Below are 16,448 nucleotides of genomic sequence, written 5' to 3'. Positions count from 1 at the left end.
CCACAGATCCACTTCTTGTTTTTGAATGGTTAATTGGAGATAAGAGTCTCACAGAGACTTTTCTGCCCGGGCTGGCTTAGAACTGTGATCCTCAGATCACAGATCTTAGCCTCCTGAGTAGCTAGGATTACAGGCATGAGCCACCATCTAGACAATTACTTTGATACTGAAAAGCTCACAGGGCAATTAAGATGATGACATTCATGTAATGAATGGCATAGTGAGGTGGGTCTGGACCCTTCTAGCTTGATACTACCTGGGAATCTTGACATCAGGATTTCAGGGGGAGAGAAATATAAGAAGAAGCCAAACTTGCCCCCCAACTCAGGAGTAAGCATCCCAAGGGTTGATTGTTTTTGTTTTGTGCTAGTACTGTGGCTTGAACTCAGGACCTCATGCTCTTGCCTAGCTTTCTCAATCAAGGTGGTGCTCTACTACTTGAGACACACCTCTACTTCCAGCTTTCTGCTGGCTAACTATAGATAAGAGTCTGAAGGACTTTCTTGTCTGGGCTGGCTTTGAAACTGGATCCTCAGGTCTCAGATCTCCACCTGAGTACCTAGGAGCAACAAGTGTAAGCCACTGGTACCTGGCACAACATCCTGTTTAACCATTCAAAAAGCCTAAAAAAGTGAGGCACTGATGGCTCACGCCTGTAATCCTCGCTACTCAGGAGGCTGAGCTCTGAGGATTACAATTTGAAGCCAATCTGGGCAGGAAAGTCTGTGAGACTCTTATCTCCAATAAACTACTCAGAAAAAGCTGGAAGTGGCACTGTGGCTCAAGTGGTAGAGCACTAGCCTTGAGCACAAAGAAGCTCAGGGACAGAGCACAGGCCTGAGTTCAAACTCTACAACCAGCAAAAAAAAAAAAGGGGGGGAGAGGGCTAAAAAGTAGAAACCTAACAAATCATTTTGAGTTCAGAAAATCTGTGATAGTAGTTTTCTGACTGAGAAGCAACCACTGGCTAAAGTGGCTTTAATTTTCTGCTTTTCTGAGAAGAAAAAAATAAAACTAAAAGGGGAAGCACCACAGTGATGACTATATGTGCACACAAAAATGAGAAAAAAATCTTTTAATGGTTCTCCTGATGACATGTCAGCATTTCTTTTTTTTTTTTTTTATCATATTCTCCTTTCAAAGAGACACATCTTTTCTTTCTAAATCTTATTTAAGTTTGGCTAAAAGAGTCAAACCTGAGTAGTGAAAGCAGATTTTCCTTTCAACCTTTCTTTCTTCCCAGTGCACTTTGTAAAGTTTCTTATACTGAAGAAAAGCGTAAGTGCCATTTATAACTCTCACCGTCACAAAACCTTGTGCATTAACCTTTTACGAAACAGTTGAGTGTTGCCTGTAATAGAACCCTCACACTGTAGACTGCTTGAGAGCTGCTGGATAGCTTATAAAAATCAGTTCCTGGGCTGGGGGTATGGCATTGGTACAGTGCTTGCTTAGCATGTGCAAGGTCCTGGGTTCAGTCCCCAGTACCACTGGAAAAAAATTAATTCATTATGTTCTGCTCCATCCCATGATGACTGCCTGTGTTGTCAAAACCTGGGCATGTTTTTTTCTCTGCTTCTGCTATGAGTTAGAAGAAAAGCAGCCAATCAGGGAGTTATGGCCTATACAGCTTGTAGATGAGAGGATGATCTGATAAACTAAAACTTGTCTGACAATGAAATGGCTTCAGGAAACTACAAAAGGATGAGAAAGTAAGGAGGACAAAAGAACAGGAAAATAAGGATTGGGCACTAAATTTTTGGCATGACCTTACAGAAAACAGAAAAGAGACCAATCAGAAAACCATCTTCAAAGACTCCATTTCTCCCTATTTAACTTAAGGCCAAATCCTATAACCAGAAGATACAGCACAAGATGGCAGAGATGGGCTGAAGCGTTGTCTTCCTGTGGCATATCTCTGCCACACATTTTCTTCCTCTGCCATATTTTTTTGTAATAAATGTACCTATCATCTTTACTTGTATTCAGATCTTGCCTGAATTCTTTCCTAGTCATGCAAGGAAGGGAGGGGAGAGGAAGGGAAAGAAGGGGAGAAGAGGAGAGAGGAAGGACTGAGGTCAACTCAGCTGTCCTAATTTCTGGTAATGTATTTGATGCATTGGCCAGGAAGTTAGGAATTATGTGTAACTTTTGATGACTTAGATTTATTGAAAGATTACACTTTCTTGTCTATAACCTGTGAGATACTAAGATCATACAGTCTATATGAAATGCTGAACAGTTCTGAATCACCATCATAACTGAAAATATAATTCATTATGCTGGGGGAAGAAGGGAATAAAGAGGGGGGAATGAAACACCTCTTTTTGGTTCATAGAACAGGGAAGGAACAACTGCAGAAGGAAGTAACCTGCAACATAATAAAGGTGCCTCTGTTCAGTAAGGTGCTAGGCTGGGAAGCCTGCTCTCAAATTTCTGCTTCAGTCAATGACATGGATAAACCTAAACGATCTGATCATAGTTGAACATCCTAGAGGTGTCCAAAATGCAGTGGCAACAAAATTTCTTTAAGAATACTTTCCTGTTCCAAGTTAATCATTGTCCTAAAAAAAAAAACAAACCTGCCTACAAATGTTGACTTGCAATCCTAGTAGAAATTCTGAGGAAAATTAACAAAGAACTTAAAAAAAAAAAGCTTGTTTTTCTGTCTTGCCATTACTGTAACTAAGAGAGAAGTCTTCCATGGGAAACTAAGTAGGACTGGATTGATGTCTCTTTGGGGCAGTAGTTGAGAGATTTCCCTTTAATCTTTAGATCACTTAAGTAATGCAGTTTTTATGAGGGTTAAAAACACAGAATGTGTATCATCTATCTCCCTTCTTTCCTGCCTGCATGCGTTTCTTTTATTCTTTTTCTTCTGTGCTGGCACTGGGGTTTGAACTCAGGGCTTCAACCACCCACTTGACTTTTTTCTGTTCAAGGTTGGCACTATACCAATGGAGCCATACCTGAACTTCAGCTTTTTGCTGGTTAATTGGAGATAAAGGTCTCCCAAATTTGTCTGCCCAGGCTAGCTTTGAACCTTAATTCTCAGAACTCAGCCTTCTTAGTAGTTAGGATTACAGGCTAAGTGTAGCATTTTTAAAATGACTGCATCCTCTACCAATGGGAAGATGAATCGGCTTAGTGAAGCCAAGGTGTGCTCCAGTTCCAGGTTGGCCAATCAGAGAGAAACCAGGGACGTCTGTATCTGGAGGGCACTGAAGTCCCAGCATCTCAGGCAGAGCACAGTGTTATTGTGTACCAGGTCACATATTGGGAAACCAAAAGAATAGTTTCACAATGGGATCTTTCAATGTATAAGAATGAAGACTTTTTCCCCTACCATATATAATAAGAAAGGGGAAAATGTAATCTCTTTGGTGTAAAAACCTCTTTGAGTGTTATTTTCCAAAATCCTAAGAAATAATGGGACAATTCCAGAAATAACCCACAATATTCTCAAGGGAAATTTATGCTGGATGAGAAAAACAGCTTAAGATATTAAATTCTGTCCACTCAGGGTAGTAAAAATAAACATGAAGACAGCCCTAAAGCCATGTTTTCCAAACTGGCCTATAGAACCATGAGATGGCAGCTTCTGGAAAAAGAGGAACCATAAAATCATAGAGCAGACCCACCCCAAGCCAAAATGTCTTCTTTCCCATGCTGACTAAATCCAAACAAGGTGACTAGAAACAGCCAGATAGAGAGGAGGGAATGTCTCCAAGAAATGATCCTCTCTTGAGAGCAATAAGAATGAGAACTAGTGTGTCTACCCATCTGGGCTCTGGCAGACCCAGATAAACAGGCTTGTAGCTCAGGACCAGGCTGGACAATGCTACTGGCAGGTCTAATACTTACCATCCTTTCCAGGGGGCTGGAAATCTGGGCAGCTTTGTCCAGCAGCTCACTGTACTCCAGCTCCTCGCAGAGCCTCTGTAATGTGTTTAGGGGCTCATTCAGCTCCACCGGCATGGCCACTTTGGACAAGTCCTTGCCTATGTTGTTTCTCAGAATGTTCCACAGGCTGATATTGCTGGTGTTGGGGCCTGGTGCCGGCAAGCATGTTCTTCTTTTGGACCTTGCTTCCCCGCCACCTTCAAGAACAGGTCCTGAAAGGCAAAGAGGCCTGGTTATCTCTATGAAGCTTTTCATTTTATTCCATTATGAAAATCAACTACAAAAATCTGCCAAGTGCAATGGCTCATGCCTGTAATCTAGCTACTTAGGAGGCTGAGATCTGAGGGTCACAGTTTAAAGCCAGCCAGGCAGGATACTTTCAGAGACTCTTATTTACAGCTACCCAGCAGAAACCTAGAAGTGGAGCTGTGGTCGAAGTGGTGGAACACTGGAAAAACGAAAAGCCCCAAGTTCAAATCCTACCAACATACACACATGCACACATACACATGCACACACACAAATCTGTAAAATCTTTTTTTAAAAAACCTCAGTAATACTATTAAACCCTCTTATCCAGATTATGACTCAACTTCAGAAAACAAGCAAAAGATTTCTGAGCAAGTAGGTACCAAAAATTAAGGCTGGGATGTATAGCTCAGTACCACAGTGTGTGCCTAGTAGGCTACAAACTCCAGCACTGCAAAATACAGACACATACACAAGTCAATGATTTTACACACTAAAACTCATGCAATTTATTCCTGGGGAGGCCCTTACATTCTTACTGAAAAGGTAGTTCCTCGTAGTTTTATATATTAGAATAAAACTGGAAATTGGATTTCTATGCCTATATGATTTATGTGTAAAAAACTTTTTAACAAAATGACATAAAATTCTGACAAATGAAATTGTATGTCTTCTTTATTGTCTCTTGTTTTTCAGATGGTCTTGCTAAGTAGCCCAGGCTGGCCTCAAACAAGTTCTGGGTGGCCTCGAACTATTCTTGTTTCTGCCTCTTCAGCATTGGGATTACAGGTGTGCCCCACCCACCAGCTTAGTGTCTGTGCTTATTGCAGTCATCCATTATTCTACCACTCCAGCAGCAACTCCGTATTTTGGAGTATTTCCTTAAGTGTTTTCTCTATCCATCCTAGGTAATACTATATATACAGTTTTATTTTCTGCTATTCAGCTAACAGAAGTAACTGGATGTTTTCAGACTTTTGATTCATATAATCAGAATGCTCTTCAAAAAAGCTAATGTCAATGTCTGGGCAATAAGTAGCCCTTCCAAAGGCTTATGTGTTGGAACCAGGTGCTAGTGGCTCACACATGTAATCCTAGCTCTTCAGTGATCTGAGATCTGGCAGATCAGTTTGGAGCCTTTCTACTGATGGGATTACAGAGGTGTACTCCTTTACTTATCTGGTCATAGTTTCTAAAAATGGCTTTCCCTATTGTCTCAAAATATTTTCTCAGATTATATTAATATAAGTTTTGATGTAATACTACTCCTCTGCTATCGTACTAATGGATAACATATATATTGCTTTTTACTTTGTGGTGGTTAGTCCTCGAAACATTAAACACATATATTCTCATTTATTCCTCATGACAAGTTCTTGAGTAGAAAAAGAGAGGTTCAGAGAAGTTTAGCGGTTTTCCCTAGCCCACAAAATATTCTAAAATTTCTAGTATTTATTACGAGCTGTGAAATATTCTGGAGTAACAATGAAGCATTCTAGAGCAACAATGGACCAAGGTCTTGATTCCACCTTATTTCCTTCTGTAGACAAAACTGAGTTGAAGGACATAAAGCCTAGTCCTACGACCATCTTTTCTAGATATGTAGAAATGTAATCTCCTTGGAGAATGTCTACAGAGAACCAGGGATATGCATTTCTAGTATTTAGATAGAGATTTTTTAAAAAGCTTAAGCTAAGCTTACAGTGTCAGGGATCTAGCAAAATGACTGTAGGTTTCAGAGAACCAACCCTACCTCCTTCTATGCTTTTCTTAGATGCTGTCAGTCTTTGGATCCTTTCTTCCTAACTTTGGCCTCTGAATACCCTATATATTCTGTGTTCACTCTGGCTTCTTGCTTAAGGCCTCCAAGAGATGGAGGCCCTTGGCATTTGTAGTCTTCCACATCCATACTCAAGAGCTCCATTTTAGTGTGTATGCTGTTTGCCAGCAATGGAGTAGGTGATGTTTCTTCATTTCTCTCTTACTTTGCTTTCTTGACTTCTTAGAAAAACAAGTAGCACAGAACTGTTCCTGCATTACTTGCCTTCTACTTTACATGCATTTGTTTTTAGACTTTCCCATCAAGGGTTCCTCACTGCAGAAATATTTCAAACAAAAATTCAGAATGTTATGAGCATCTCATTTCTTAGCAGGTGCAATACTGAAAAGATGATTTTACAGACAATGGAAAAATTATCTACCTGTCCTTGTGGTCCCCAAAGGGGTGGCCCTTTAGTGTTTAGACCATTCATCATCATAGTTCCAGCATAATTACTGAACCGAGAAACACTGAAATATCAATATAGGCACCTGCTATACTCAGTCTTTTGTGCAGGTGTGAGCATGGATGGTACTCTGATATCCAACACAGCATGCAAACAAATTAGAAATATCAAGACATACTGAGTACCAACATGGGAAGTTCTGGATACTAAAGGACCTCTACGGAGCAATGTCTAATCAGACAGGTTCTTTTTAAGGGCACCTCTCAACAGGCTTCCCACAGTCCTAAGCTGTTTAAAAGTAATCAAGAATTTTGGGTACCCTGCAGTTCAAACTACCACTATGATATATCTTTCATGGTCATCATTTTCCCTTGGTATCAAGTGGTAATAAAGTAATGTCTAGAATAATCTAAAATTAAACTACCACTTGAATCAGACTTTTTTTTTTATTACATATACCCTACTACATTCTTAAATTTCAAAAACTGCTATTTAAAGGTTAAAAAAGCCATATTCTAATGCATTTGTAGAGTGTTTGACTGTAGAAGGAAGAGCTGTTGCATTATTTTTGACATTCATAAAAACTCAGTGTATTCTCTATAAAATAAATATTTGCATAAGCAAATTTATTTGAATGAATATATATTTTCATATGTGGGTACTAACACCTCATCTAAATTATGAAAAGCTAGAAGGCGAGACAGTGTGTTCAATTTCTAATGTATTACTTGCTACCCTTCCTTTTGCATGCAGCAGAAACTCTCTGTTTGTTATTGTTCTGTGAGATGCAAACATTCAGATATCCAACAATGTATATCTAGCTAGGCACTGGTGGCTCACTCCTCATTGAGCTCATTGCCTCATTAATGAAGCATCTGAGATCTGAGGATTCAGGTTCCAAGGCAGCCTGGACAGAAAAGTCCATGACACTCTTTATTGCCAATGAACTCCCAGAAAGAGCTGTGAGTCAAAGTGGTAGAACACAAGCCTTAAGCAAAAAAGCTAAGGAAGAGCACAGAGCTCCAATTCAAGATCCCATACCAGCACCAATACAAACAAACAACAAAACAATGTAAAGCTTACCTAAGGTCTGTCTTTCATTATCCAAGTCATTACTGAGATTGTCTAAAGAGAGATTGTCACTTATATCGCTGACATATGAATCATCATCAGAAATCTGTGGGAAAGAACAAATAATATATGTTAGAGAAAGAAAGAGAGCTACCAAATAAATGGTCAAGCATGCTGCAGCATTCCACATTACAAACATATGAAATAATTCTGAGTGCTACTTTCATAGAGGCCAATTGGACTGTCCAAGTGATGCTTATGGAAAAACAACCATTAAATATTTGTACATTCTTGATTTGTTCTCATAAGAAATACAAAATGGCAGGGAAATTAAAGATTTCTGTTAAAAAATTCTTATTAATTCAGACAGCATTTTCAGAGTTTGCTATTGTTTCACCAGTTAAAATTTTTCTTCAGGGGCTGGGGATATAGCCTAGTGGCCAGAGTGCCTGCCTCGGATACACGAGGCCCTAGGTTCGATTCCCCAGCACCACATATACAGAAAACGGCCAGAAGCGGCGCTGTGGCTCAAGTGGCAGAGTGCTAGCCTTGAGCGGGAAGAAGCCAGGGGCGGTGCTCGGGCCCTGAGTCCAAGGCCCAGGACTGGCCAAAAAAAAAAAAAATTTTTTTTTCTTCAGACTATTTGAGAGAAAGAACTTTCTATGGGAATTAATACAGAACTAATATTATTACTTCTATATCCAAGGAGTGAAATTATTAATGTATGCTTACACACAGCAATGCTATGTCATGTGCCAATTCCAGAAAGTATATATTTTTATAAATTGAAAACATTATATACTACAAATTAATATAACATAACTATATTATAACAATAATAAAATTATATATATAATTGTATCACACAATATGGTTAAGACACACAGAATGCTAATTTCTTTCCCTGTAATGAAAATGATGACACTCTTAAATAAGTAGAAGTTAGAACTATCATTCTGTAATTGAAAAAAGTATAAGCACAAATGAGAAAGTATCCCACTTCTTTTACAACTTTTTCTTCTAGTATAACATATACTTTTGTGTTTTGGGGTATCATTTATGACAGGACTCTCAGAATGAAATGAGTGGTGATAAAAGGGGACATTGAGTTTAGTGTTTCTACATAGGGATCTTAACTGAACAGGTTAGTCAAAAAAGCCACATGAGATTTGGGATGCACCTAATGAAAAACAGTTTTCAAACCTCATTCTCTGAAGAGCTTGGAGACAGTAAGACTTCTTGTGCATCAAAAAACTCTGAAAGGGAATCAGTGATGGAAAGCCTGCTCTCATTGGAAAGCTGGTGAACCAGGGCTCGGTTTTCATCTCTGGAGTTTTCCTTTGAAAAACACAAACAAAACCACATCTATTTAAAAACAGTTTCAAGAGAAACAAAATAAACAAATGACTTGGTTGTATAAATATAGCTCACATGCCCATGCAAACAGGCAACTCAAAATACAGGTCAGCTCCAAAGTTGAGAAGCAGCAGGCTTCACGCAAAACAAAAATTAAGAATGAAGTTCTCTCCCAAACAGGCACTTCACTTGTAGATACTTCACTGTCCAGACTCACGCCACACATCTCAAAGCCAAAACTAGGGTAATATTTGTTCCATTTGAGAAGGGAAAATTCCAGTGCTCTGAATTATAGGCCTTTATTTGCTATTGCTAAGACCTTTTATTTCATCCTAAAATGTCTTTGGAATTGTACTAAATACAGGTCTTTGCATGGCTGCTTCTAAGGAACATAGTTTTTTTTCTGTCTCTGCATTCCCAGGGGCTGCTTCTAAGGCATTTCATGAAAATTAAACTTGTGTTTCGTCTAGAGGTGCTTCTGGTGGCAGATCATTCATTATTCATGGATAAGTGAGATGAACTCTTTTTGACTGTCTCTCTCCACCAACAATGACTCTTCAAGGGAAGGAGACCCCTGACCTTTGACATAGCCTCTACAAAAAGAATTCAATGAAATATCACTCTTAGCTCTTCACACATGGCCTTCTATTTCCACTCCACTCCATCTACAACTGCCCTCTGGGAAAGACCTGAATGTCCTGAGAGAAAGATTTCTATTCTATCTGCAAGTAAAAATTTGATTTGACTCAATACATTAGCGATTAATTTGTACACAGTCCTCGGGTGGTCATGGAAGAGTATGGTAGAATAAGATTTCTGACCTGAATGAGTAGAGAACATCTAAGGAACATTAGACCAAGACCCTGTAAAGAGCAAAGAGGAAGCAGAGAGGAAAGGGAGGCTGGCTGAGTAGAAACCTCTGGGGAAGACTTCACAGACCAGACTTAAACCTTGGTTAGGACAGTTTTAGGAAAGGATAACTAGAGGAGAAGCTCACCTTTTCCACCAGGCTAGGGCAGGAGTTGCTTCTGTCTAATTCTGTATATGATAAGCAAGTCCTAGAATAATATGGGGAAGAAGAATTAAGGCAGATGATGCCTTGCCCAAAGATTCTGAGTTCAGCATATACTACTCAGTCTCATCAATGTAAGTAATGCCTAGTGTGGGGATGTCAGGACCCAAGGGTCTCTTGTTTACTTCATAGCTAATAAAGGGTTAGGAATCCCTTTATGAAGTGTTCTCACCCACAGAATTATCTAGTCCTTTCTTTAGATTCTTCCTAAATAAGAAATCTTCCAAGGAAGGTAATGGTTTAAAGATTCCACTGTTTTAACATTTATGCAGCCTTCTGAAAACTCATCTTCTTCTTGCTCCTAACGAAGAGATCATTGTAGAATCTAATACATATCAAAGCTGTCATCTTAAAGGAATGGTCTCCCTATTCTGAAGAGTTTGAAGACACTTGATGATTAGCAGAGCTCCTTTAAGCAAAGGAATCTTCTGTCTCTTCTGAGCCTCACCATGGCAGACACTAATAATTTATTAGTGCCGCTCATTAATTCATTACTGCACACTCCTGCTCTGTCTCCTCTCCTTGGCCTGATGAGTCTGAAGGAATTTCCTGGTTGTTCAACAGTGAACATAATGCATGTTGAGGATTACTTATCTGAAGTGCTTGGCACCACATTTTGGATGTTTGAAATATTTGCATGTATAAAAGATGAGGTGTCCTGGGAAACCCTAGTCCAAATATTCATACATGTCTTACACAGCCCGAAGCTACTCTTCTATGTTATTGTTAGCGTATTTGTGTTTTGAGTGTGATTGGTCATGAAGTCAAGTGTGGAATTTTCCACAATTGTATCACATTGATACTAAAAAAGGCTTGGGAGTTTTAGAGAATTTCAGATTTATTTTTATTTTGGATGAGGAATCCTCACTCTTTCCAAGGTAACCACCACTCGGCTTCAATTTCTAGCACAACTTAAAACATCATTTATTAAAATATTAACAGTAGGACTGGGAATGTGGCTTAGTGATAGAGTGCTTGCCTCGTATGCATGAGGCCCTGGGTTTGATTCCTCAGTGCCACACAAATAAAAGCAAAATTAAAACAATGTTAACAGTCCTATTGAATATTTTCCCCTCATGTTTTGTAATTTCGGAGTAGTTGCCTAACTAGTTTACTTTACAAAAAGTTAAACATTGAAAAAGGAAGAAAAACACTCATAAACCTGCACACTAAAACTGATAGAATAATTTGAACAATTTCTCTCCCACTTTTTTTGTTTTCTCTTATTCTGTCTTTGGGACAGGGTTGCACTATGAAGTCCAGGCTGCCCTTAAGCTTGCAATTTTTCTGTCTTGCTTCTAGAGTTTTGGTATTAAAATTATGTAATACCATACCTGGTTCCAATCTCTCTTTTTTTTTTTTTTTTTACTTAATTTTGTTCTTAGTACATATTAACTAGGGTCTCATGGTGATAATTCCATACATTTGTTCAGTGTATTTTGAACAAATTCACTTTTCCCCAGTATTTTTATTAATCTAGTTTTGACTTTATTTTAAAGTATAATTATATTACAGTCATACTTTGTATATAATTTTATGAACTCTTCAACATTTAATCAAAACTGTTTTCAGTATTTACATGTCCTGAGGATAAAATAATATGTATTCAAAATAGAAAATACAGAAAATGTAAATAGAATTTTCACTTAAAATTCCATCAGTTTGATAAGGCCCTTAACTAACTTACTGCCCCTAGGTTTCTGGATGTACACTTTATGTTCAGCCAATGATGCAATTATCCAATGATGAATATCTCAGAACATAACCCAGTACCAATTCATACCTAGTGGTTACCCAGTGTATGACTGAGTTAAAAACTAAAACAAACAAAAACAAAACCTACAATTATTGTATTTATGTGTGTGTATGTTGAGCGAATTACATTATTTTTCTATTTGTGTTGAGGTCTTAATTTTCTTGTTATTAGTTGTTCATTGCTTACATATTAAAATCATTATAGTTAATTTAACATGATCTAAACCTGTCATTTTCACTGAAAATATTTTTCTGAGTTTAGTATGTGCCTTCTTGTTTCTGACATATACCAAATCTACTCAACAATTCTTTTTTTTTTTTGGCCAGTCCTGGGGCTTGGACTCAGGGTCTGAGCACTGTCCCTGGCTTCTTTTTGCTCAAGGCTAGCACTCTGCTGCTTGAGCCACAGCGCCACTTCTGGCCATTTTCTGTATATGTGGTGCTGGGGAATTGAACCCAGGGCCTCATGTATACGAGGCAAGTGCTCTTGCCACTAGGCCATATCCCCAGCCTACTCAACAATTCTTTTGCCACATTTTTATTACTCTACAGTTTAGAACCTCTTTTCTGCTCTACCAGTTTAATAAATATTCAAATCATATTTTTTCCATTTAAATTTTTATATTTAACTTGAATTGGTTTGGAATTCATTTTATCATGGAATGGAAATATCTAAGCGTCTTTCCAAATTACTTTGAGCTGTACCAATGTAGTTAATTAAATAATCCATCTCTACCTCATTGGTTTTTGATGCCTTTTTTCTTATTTATCTATCTACCTACCAACCTCCCTACCTCCGTATCTATCTGTCTATCTATCTATCTATCTATCTATCTATCTATCTATCTATCTATCTATCTTCTTTATTGGTACTAGTACTGAGGCTTGAACTCAGTCTCATGTTCGTGCTTAGCTTTTTTGCTCCAAGCTGGTGCTCTACCACATGAGCCACACCTCCACTCTGGCTTTTTGCTGGTTCATTGGAAGTAAAAGTCTGAGACTTTCCTGCCTGAGCTAGCTTCAAATCTTGATCCTTACTTTTCAGCTTCTTGAGTAGCTAGGATTACAGGCATGAACTACTGGTACCTGGCCATTTCTTTTATATATGAAAGAAATACCAGAATTGACTATTCTGTCCCATTCTTACCATATCACTACCTTACTTTAATTAACTGTGGGAATTTTTTAAAGACTGTTTTCTGGCTTGGCACATCTTTCTTCACTATATAGTGGTATAGAGTGACTGAGAAAACATATGCTCTGGTCTCATTAGATACAGATTTCAATCCCTAGCTTGTCTCTTATAAGATGTGTGTCTGTGTGAGATTTCCTTTCCTCTGTGATTTCCATGAAATCTCTATCATTTACTTCATAGAGTCAAGGTTCAAATTTTGTGAGGTATCCATCTCCTTCAAAGTAGGCAAGCCATTAAAAAAAACAAAAACTTGTGGCTAGAAATATAGCTCAGTGGCTAATCCCTAGCACTGCTGGAAAGGCAAAGGCACAAAGCTAAAATAAAGGAATTAAGTTCCCAACTTCTCTTTCAGATTTTTAATTTTCTTGTGTCTTTTTTTTTTAGTTTCTTTAATGGACAAAAATGCAGAAAGATTTTATTTGTATTTAAAAAAGTACTTGGCCTTTCATTTGGAATCTATGCTAACATAAAATAATCTAAGAAAAGATAATTTCATATTAAGCTTTTGATTCAGGAATATAAAGTAAAAATGACTTAAGTTGTAAGAGTAATTTCTGATAGGAAATCAGTTTTAGAGTTCAAGTATCCAGTCCAACACCAGAGATGATTTAGTAGAATTACTACAAGATGACAATAGAAAGTAAGCAAAGATAGTGGAAGGTTCTAAAACCAGAGTCCTTGGGCTGACCCCATGTTGGAAGCTGTCATTTCCTCACAGAGTATTTGGAGTGTCTGGCAGATCCCTTTAAGAAGTAACCTGGTGTCAAATTTTCAGTCTGGGTGGCCCTTTCCGTCCAGCCCAGTTATTTCTTGAAGGTAATAATGGGTTTTCCTTTGCTGGGAAGTTAGCTTGAGTCACTCAATGAATGAAAAAGAATGAGCCATGGGAAACAGAAAATTTCTGAAAGAGGAAATGTATGAGACGACCGCATCACTGAGTCACTGAGTCAGGAAAGTAGAGCTAGAGGGATGTAGCTGCCATCCCTCAGTGACAATTTACCAGCTTTGAGGTCAGTATTTTCGAGATCAGTTTAAAAATATGCACTTTTCAAAGCCAAGTACCAGTGGTTCCCTCCTGTAATCCTAGCTGCTATGGAGGTTGAGACCTGAGGGTCCTAGTTTGTAGCCAGCCCAGGCAGGAAAGTACAAGAGAGTCTTATCTCCAATTAACCACCAAAAAGCTGTAAATATAGCAATAACAAAAAAAGCTAAGGGACAGTGCCCAACCATCAGTTCAAGCCCCAGTAATGGAATTAAAAACTAAAGAAATAGAGCTAGGAATATGGCCTAGTGGTAGAGTACTTGGCTTGTATACATGAAGCCCTGGGTTCGATTCCTCAGCACCACATATCTAGTAAAAGCAAGAAGTGGCGCTGTGGCTCAAGTGGTAGAGTGTTAGCCTTGAGCGAAAAGAAGCCAGGAACAGTGCTCAGGCCCTGAGTCCAAGCCCCAGAACTGGCAAATAATAATAATAATAATAAAGTATACGCTTCAAAAAATTTTGGTCATTGCTTCCTTCTCAAAACACAACTAGCCCTTCACGTACATGCTAGGTGAGCACACATGAAAGGCATAAATGAAGAGTATCTATTTAACAAATCATAGAATATATAATATATGTGATAATGCAATGTAAAAGGTAAAGTATTATCTGGAATGAGCATAAAACTGGAGAATGCTATGGTGTTGGGCAACAGATGATCACCAGCAATAGCTTGGCTCTGGCTCAGGTTCATTTAGTGAATGTGGCTGGGGATATGGCCTAGTGGCGAGAGAGCTTGCCTCATATACATGAGGCCCTGGGTTCGATTCCCCAGCACCACATATACAGAAAACAGCCAGAAAGTGGCGCTGTGGCTCAAGTGGCAGAGTGCCTTGAGCAAAAAGGAAGCCAGGGACAGTGCTCAGGCCCTGAGTCCAAGGCCCAGGACTGGCCAAAACAAACAAACAAACAAACAAAAAAAAAACCATTTAGTGAATGTGCAGATTCAACACTGAGTCTCCTTGGGAGGATATGAACCACCAGTATATAGACGCTCGATCTTGAGTGACGGTTTAGGGATGCTCTGTTGGGGAATATGTGTCTGTTGAGAAATTTTTTAGCCACAAGCTTGACTTTTAGAAGTAATAGGCCCAGCAAACTTTACAGAGAAAGCTTCTGCCCCCAGTCAGGTGAGATGGCATGAACCACATGGCACACACAGCCTATGCTGCTAATGGTGTAGACACTTAATGTCTGTGTCCTAACTGGCCTAAGCCTCGGCTCTCCTCATCACCCAATCCAGGAGCTACCCAAGCAGTGAAGAGATTAAGTCTCAAGTTTCATTTTCTTTGATGACAGGAAAAGAAGAATTATGATTAATCATTTAAAAAATTAACACACCTTCCCTTTGTTACCTCTCCTAATTTTCAGTTTAAATCTACCCAGCCTAATAATTTGTGAATAAAAATTTTAGCAAATCTGAGGTATATAAATGTTATAACTAAAAACAGTTTTCACCTGCATTGCCTTTTCTTCTTTTTCTCTTTCTTTCTTTCCTTACTTTGTGCGAGTATTGGGGTTGGGCCTCAGGGCCTGAACACTATCTCTCAGCTTTTTCACTCAAGGCTGTCACTCTACCACTGAGCCATACTTCCACTTCTGGCTTTTTGATAGTTAACTGGAGATAACAGTCTCAGGAACTTTGCTGCCCAAGCTGGCTTTGAACTGCGATTCTCAGATCTCAGCCTCCTGAGTAGCTAGAATTATAGGTGTGAGCCACTGGCACCTAGCTACATCCCAAGTCTCACAGAAAGACTTTTTTTTTACTGACCAAGAGATTTCAATGCAATGTTCCCCCTTCTCCCTGTGGCGTATACAGTTGTATTCTGTAAAAGAAAAAAAAAAATCAGAGGAAGAGGAGGAAGAGAATAAGCACAAGGAGTGGGTAGCATGATTTTTACTAAGTGAGAAAGGGAATATGGCAAGGAACTGGATATTGTAGGTCACAGAAATGTAGGTTTCATCAGGGATAATGAGAGGAAATACTTGTCTTTCTAGAGTTCCCATGCCAGTAATATGTCATGAGTAGAGTGACGCTTAGAAGGGAAACAAGATAAATAAATAAAAAGGTAGATTTCAAGGGGCAAGGGGAAGAGGTTTAAAAATGTACAGGAGCAGTAACAGGAAAGCCTCTGAACCCTGGAGTCCTGTCCAGAGCTTCCAGCAAAGGCTGCTCCCAGAGGAGGTAGAGGAGAGGCAAATGCCATTTCAGAGGATGAAGCAGGGAGCCCGTGCAATTGGCCAGAGGGTGTCACATGGGGGAGTAGCAATCGCAGAGATGGTTAGCAGAGAAGAAACCTACCCACCTCTGCCAGATTGTCACCCAACTTGGGAACTGCGGGCAGGTCGAGGAGCAGAGATTCAGCATGGATTCTGCGTAAGCGTTCTTTAAGATCTGTGTTTTGTGCTAGGGCCTGGAACATGTTAAAAAAAATAGTGTGGCTTTGTTAATACAAAGTTCAAGAAAGCACAGCGGGGGGCCCAGCAGAGGTGATCTCTAGCAAGTGATGGACCTCTGAGTGACCACCGGAGGACTCTTCTGGGCTTTTCCAACTCCTTGCCAGGAGGCTAGGGAGATCA

General features: G+C 39.1%; 1 protein-coding gene across 4 annotated transcripts in view; it reads right to left on the bottom strand.

The window, feature by feature from the left end:
• The window catches only part of Osbpl3 (oxysterol binding protein like 3), a 175,249-nt gene that overhangs the window by 38,957 nt on the left and 119,844 nt on the right, over positions 1 to 16,448 (bottom strand). For 3 of the 4 annotated variants that reach the window (XM_048339668.1, XM_048339670.1, XM_048339667.1), the window contains exons 12-15: positions 16,175 to 16,282; positions 8,652 to 8,786; positions 7,461 to 7,554; positions 3,865 to 4,115 (exon numbers count right to left, since the gene is read on the bottom strand). In XM_048339668.1, coding sequence (XP_048195625.1) covers positions 3,865 to 4,115; positions 7,461 to 7,554; positions 8,652 to 8,786; positions 16,175 to 16,282 — 588 coding nt within the window. The remainder of the gene's footprint in view (positions 1 to 3,864; positions 4,116 to 7,460; positions 7,555 to 8,651; positions 8,787 to 16,174; positions 16,283 to 16,448) is intronic. The other variant, XM_048339669.1, reaches the window with a different exon arrangement.

Source organism: Perognathus longimembris, chromosome 2 (genome assembly GCF_023159225.1).
Source record: "Perognathus longimembris pacificus isolate PPM17 chromosome 2, ASM2315922v1, whole genome shotgun sequence".
In the NCBI taxonomy this organism is placed as follows: domain Eukaryota; kingdom Metazoa; phylum Chordata; class Mammalia; order Rodentia; family Heteromyidae; genus Perognathus; species Perognathus longimembris.
This window is presented reverse-complemented; position numbering and strand designations above follow the sequence as displayed.